Below are 6,000 nucleotides of genomic sequence, written 5' to 3'. Positions count from 1 at the left end.
TGTTCCCTTCTCCCCTGTAACGTGAGCACCCAAAGGCAGATCCTGATCTCAGCTGCTGGGTCCCCAGCACCCAGCAGTATGTACCGATGCTCTGTGAAGTCTTCTGATAAATGGAAAGGCAGAGGCGTTTGGGGTGGTTTAAGAGTTCAGGCCTAACATAATTTCGATATCCCTTACCCCAGAAGAGACCTCTGCATCTGCAGCCAAAGGGAGGCACTGCCAAAATAAGAACATACTTCCCCACACGCCCTTGGCGAGTTCCGCACGTGCTCAGTTTCCCTGCCCACGTTCTAGCTGTCGGGCCGTACCAATCTCCGCAGGGGAGTTCAAGCGGGCAGGCTGAGGGAACAGCTGAAATAACCGGATGTAGCCCTTGGAACGAAGAAACCATCTCCCCTTCCCTCTTTCAGTCGGCTGAGTTCGCGCAGGGCAGACTTCGGCGTTGCCCTGGGTCCGCACCGCGCCAAGAACCAGGTACTTCCCCCCCCGCGCAAGGACATGGTGTGGGCCGCACAGTGGAACGGCCCGCCCCGCCCCCGCCCGCGTCGCGGCCCGCCCCGTTGTGAGGTTATAAAGTGCGCGCTCCGCGCTGCGAGCGCTGGGGCTGGCGCCTGGCTCTTGTTTCTCCTCCACCCAGCGCTACGCGCGCCGCCTGCCTCTGCTCGCGGTGCCATAGCCACCTCCGCTGGGCTCAGTCCCGGGCTTCAGTGCTCTGTGCGAAGCCCTGGCCCCGGCGGCCGGGGCATGGGCCAGGGACGCGGGGTGAGGCGGCTTCCCGCAGGGCCGTGACCAGCCTTGACTTCAGCATGAAGACCCTCATTGCCGCCTACTCTGGGGTCCTGCGAGGTGAGCGTCGGACCAAAGCTGCTCGCAATGAGGGCGCCAATGGAGGATCTGCCCTGTCCACCAAGGGCTCTGGGAGATGGGGTGAGTGTCTGTCACACTTGGAGGCTTTCGTCCTGTGGGTATAACTGCAAGATTTTCAGGAAAGGGTTCTGAGGCAAACTGATGCGGAGGAATGGCCACTGCAAGTTGGGATCCCAGTTCCCTTCTTTTATTTTGGGGACTTCCTTTTGAGGGTCTGGGATGAGGGAATAATCATCTTTACCTAGTCTGGTTACCCAGTCGGATCCACGTAGCTTGGCATCCTACTCAAGTCTGAGTTCATTCTGTATCCTGGCACTCATCAATTTTTGCGACATCTGTTGCATCACTTCCCATCTCCCATCTGATGAAGGTGACACCACCCACCTTTCTCAGTTATTAGGGATATTGGAGAACTACTCGCCAGTCCCCAGTACTGTTCCTGACCCCTGATGGTTCCCTCCCATCACCCTTCACCAGGTGGAGCAAGCTTTGGCAGCCAGAGACTAGATGGGACTGGGTGGCAAGGGTTTTGTAATCCCCTGAAACAGCAGCTGACTGGGGAACATGCCTGATTGGGACAGGTGTGCCCCCACTGTCCTCTGCCTCACACCCATCTGCCAATCCGGGAGGTGGAGCCCACTCATCAGCAGTTCTGAACCTTGGTGTGTGTGTGTGTGTGTGTGTGTGTGTGTGTGTGTGTGTATGTGATGGTGGGGTAACCCTGGGTGTCCTCCAGGGTGGAACTGAAGCCTTCAGTGAATTAGGGGTGAAATCAAATATCAGCTTTTTGCATGAAAGGAAAAACATTCCTTCCACCCCCCACATTCCTTACCTATAGTTGGAGAAACTGAAGTGGGATCATACGTGTTGCTTGAGATTTTCTTAACAGATGCCTTATTGGGGGAGGGGTGTTAAATACAAATCCTGGAGATCCTGGGAGGTCATCACGCTGTCCTGTTCTGCCAGTGTTTCAAGCATGAAGCTTCTTTCCTCCTGAGTCTTTATTCTGCTTGCTGAACCTTTCCAACTTGGGATTTTTCTTTAGTAACCAACAATAGCCTGTTCTCACCTATGTTATAAAACATGCCAATTATGGAAATCTAGAAGAATATAGACAAACAGAAAAAAAAATAAAAATTGCTGGTAAATCAGCAATTTAAAGATAGCTTCCTATTATCATTTTAGTATATTTCTGTATAATTTTCTTTATACATATTATGCAGATTAAAGTTGAGAATATGCTGTAGATATAGTTCTGAATCGTTTTTTTCTCTCTTAATAATATGTCATCAGTATATGCTGCAATAATCAAAATCATTTCTAATATGCTAATGGCTGCAAGTTAGCCCCTGCTGGAGCTGTATCCGTTTTAACTGTCCTGTGCATTGGTGTTGTTCCTTGTTGATTATTGCTGTGGTTTTCTGCCCTACTTGGTTTGGGTGCTGCTCATTGCCCTTAAAGAGGATACTCAGCTGCTGTTACCATCCAGGGAGAAGCAGCCTGAGCTATCCTACGCACCAGCCCACTAGCTTCTGTCAGCCTCTTCTCTCATTTAGAGTGTTTTGTTGTTGTTGTTGCTGTTGTTGTTTGCTATGCCCTTTGATGCCCTTAACAGGGGAAAGAAGGGACTTGCCCATGTTCCCACTTTTAAACTGTGTGTATCTCCATGTCATGAGATAGAGGTACTCTCTGTGGCAGTCCTTCCTAGAGATCCCCTTCTTGGGCTCTGCTGTCCATGTTCTGTGAGCTGTGCCTTCCAGGAACCAATGACCATAGCTCTTATGTTTTTGACCTAGAGTTACTCAGGAGAATCTGTGCTCTAGCAAATGGTTTTGATCAAGTCATTTAATATACCAGGAGCATTTCCCCATGAAAACATGACTTTACAAACTGGGTTCAAAGAATTACATCAAGGAATGTAGCAAGGGCTAATATGAAATGCTAACTAGTCAGTTTAGCTCTCTGGGATCTACTTTGGTGAAAGACTGGGTGGGGTAGGGGAGGGTGCTGAAGCAAATTTTGTACTCTCTCGGCATCTCCACTAAACCTGCTTGCTACATCCTTGGTCCTTGAAGACACTCCCCAGTGGCCTAGTTTGCCTCTGCAGATAAGTTCCCACTGTTGTGGGTGGTGAACACCCTGTTGGTGGTGACTCCCTGTCAGCGGCAGTATTCAAGGAGAGACCATGGATTCTGTGAAGGGAAGTCCTATGATGGGTGAGAGATTTCAATAGATACCTTGGTGCCGGGTTTCTCTGTAGGAGCATGGCTGGGTTCGTGCATGTTGGAGAGGAGGTTCTGCATTGGTGTTTTTTAATCTCTGAAGGACTGTGCTGGACCAGGTGTGGAGGCTGCAGTGGTAGCTGCGTCTGTAACCTGCCTCTGTCCCTGGACTAGGGGTTCTTCAGAGAAGAGTCCTTGGATGCTTGCCTATATCCTTAGGGTTCAGCACAGGCCCCAGCATGAGATGGAGGTAGTAAAATTTTGAGCTGATTTATTCTGTATGACTACAAAGAGTAAGGCCAGAAATTGGGTGGGACTTGGGGGACAGGTTTTGGTACAATAAAGGAATCCTTTCTAATAGCTGTTAATGACTTTGTGGGTTGGGGTGGTAGGATTAGAGTTCCCCATCCCTGGGGTTATACAAGTGGGGGCCTAGTGGGGGGGGTGAAACTAAGCAGTTAGCTTTTATGGAACTGAGACTTAACTGTGGGGGGGGGGTAACTGTGGAACTGAGACTTGGCAGTCACTTAATGCAATCCAAGTCATAGAATGAGAACATCACTCATGTCCTATCTCCTTCAATTCTTGGTAACTGAATGACGCTAGCCACAGCCTGGAATATAGATCTGAGTTCTATCCTGGCTTTGATACCCCTGGATGAGTTCCTTGTCTCTGGAGACCTTAGTGCTCCCATCTGCACTATGAGGGTTGGACCCTCCTCCCCTACATTGGGTTAGTTACTAAGGGCTCATCTGAGTTGGGAGAGGAGAAACAAGAGTAATAATTTATTAGTGGACTGGATGACTCAATGGCCAGTGTGGAAATCCTGCCCCCCCCACCCTCCCGCCCCCAAATTCAGCAGCAAGTACTTGAGTCAAAACTTAAGATATCTGTTAGCACTGGATCTGGCCCAACCCTCATGGTACAATGGAAACATTGAGGTCCTCAGAGAGAAGGGACTTGTCCAGGGGTATGACACCTAAGATGCATCTCCCAGTCTGTGGCTAGCCTCCATAAATAAGAGAAGTGTGATGAAGCTGGGAAGGACTGAGTGCTGCGCATCATGGGCACTCAGCAGTGTACTGAACAAGTGAAGGTTGCTCCCAGTCTCCATGATGGGAATGGTGGCTCACCCCTTCTCAAGCTTTATGAGGAAGGTGCCCCAAGCTTGCCTGGTGGATAGAGACACCAGCAGCCCCAGGGCTTCAGCTGCCAGGTTAACTGCTGGTTTACCCCCACTTTATACTTCCAACCTTTGAAATTCTTTTCTTCCTCCATTGCCTCACAACCTCCTGTGCACCATGCCATATGCCATGGTCATCTTTGTCTTTTTTTTTTTTTTTTTTTTTTTGGGTACTGGGGGTTAAACCCAGGGGAACTTGACCACTGAGCCATATCCCCAGCCCTATTTCATATTTTACTTAGAGACAGGGTCTTATTGAGTTGCTTAGCACCTCACATTTGCTGAGGCTGGCTTTGAACTCATCATCCTCCTGTCTCAGCCACCTAAGCCGCTGAGATTACAAGTGTGCGCCACTGTACCTGGCACCATAGTCTTCTTGACCCTCCAGTTGCCCCCAATTCAGTCCTATATCAGGGCCTTTGCATGCCTTCCTGCCTAGATCTTTGCATTGCTCACCTTGGAACATTTGGTCTCCTCTCAGGTCTTCCTTGGTCATCTTGCCTGGAAGCCACCCCAGTTGCCACATCTTGTACCTCTGTAGCCCTTAAAATTACTTAAATTCTCCCATATGCTTATCTATTTAGGTAGTTGTCTCTGTCTTAAGAATGTCATCCCCAAGCTGGGCACAGTGGCTCTGGAGATGGAGGCAGAAAGATCACGAGTTCAAAGCCAGCCTCAGCAATTTAATGAGGCACTAAGCAACTCAGTGAGACTCTGCCTCTAATAAAATACAAAATAGGGCTAGGGATTGGCTCAGTGATTGAGTGCCCCTGAGTTCAATCCCCCTGGTACCCCCGCATAAGAAAAAAAAATAGAATTTCAGCCCCTTGGGAGCAGAGACCTTGTCTTTCTCAGAATTGTGTCCCTATCATATACAGTGCTGGCAAGTAGTAGGTGCTCAATAAATATTTGTTGAATGAATGAATTGTTAGTGGGACTTCCCTGTTCCTCTTGGTAGCAAGCTCTGCTTTTAGCTTTGGTGTGATTCCTTAACTCTTTCTCAGGCCTCTATACTTGTCTCTGCTATGTGCTGGGGCTGCAGCTGTTCCCCGTCCTAGAGACACCCACAGCCTGGCCAGAAGCTAGCCCCTGGGGCTGAGTGCCAAGTGGGTGGAGCCAACTCCTTTATGACTTCCAGAAGTCAGAAAGCCAGAGTCCCAGCTCTGCCTTTCCCTGAGACATGATTGGGTGGCTCACTTCTTCTCACTCCCCCATCTCAAAAACAGAATCAGAAATATCAAACTCTCGGGGCTGGGGTGTGGCTCAGAGGTAGAGCACTCGCCTCCCATGCATGAAGCACCGGGTTTGATCCTCAGCACCACATAAAAATAAAATAAAGATATATAAAAAAAAGAAATATCAGACTCTCATTGGAAGGCACCTCTGAGAGTACTCCCCAGGCTGGTGGGGGCCTCCCTTTCATTCCTGGCCCTGTGTGGCCCTCTGTTCTTGGTCCTCCCTGTCTCAGAATATAAGAAGTGAGTTAAGGTGAGTGGAAGGTGCCTTGTAAACTAGCTGTGACACTCATGTGAATGAGTCCTTGTCATTTGTGCTGCGTGATATGCAAGTGAGGACTTGGGTATGGGTCCTTTGTTCACTGACTGAGCACCTCCTGTTTGTCAGTTAAGATCCCCACGTTTGAGGGAGTGAGACCAGGGTGATATATACAAGATGATGGCACATAGTGATTCAAGCAGTGACAGGGGAGGAATAGGGGCAACTGTGGAA

General features: G+C 49.4%; 1 protein-coding gene across 1 annotated transcript in view; it reads left to right on the top strand.

The window, feature by feature from the left end:
* The first annotated feature begins 587 nt into the window (after positions 1-587).
* The window catches only part of Dgat2 (diacylglycerol O-acyltransferase 2), a 31,202-nt gene continuing 25,789 nt past the window's right edge, over positions 588-6,000 (top strand). Inside the window, exon 1 of the mRNA XM_076846619.1 lies at positions 588-927. Within this exon, the coding sequence (XP_076702734.1) occupies positions 807-927 (121 nt within the window). The 5' untranslated portion in view covers positions 588-806. The remainder of the gene's footprint in view (positions 928-6,000) is intronic.

Source organism: Callospermophilus lateralis, chromosome 2, assembly GCF_048772815.1.
Source record: "Callospermophilus lateralis isolate mCalLat2 chromosome 2, mCalLat2.hap1, whole genome shotgun sequence".
NCBI lineage: Eukaryota > Metazoa > Chordata > Mammalia > Rodentia > Sciuridae > Callospermophilus > Callospermophilus lateralis.
Note: the sequence above shows the minus strand (reverse complement) of the source record. Positions and strands in the feature narration are given on the sequence as shown.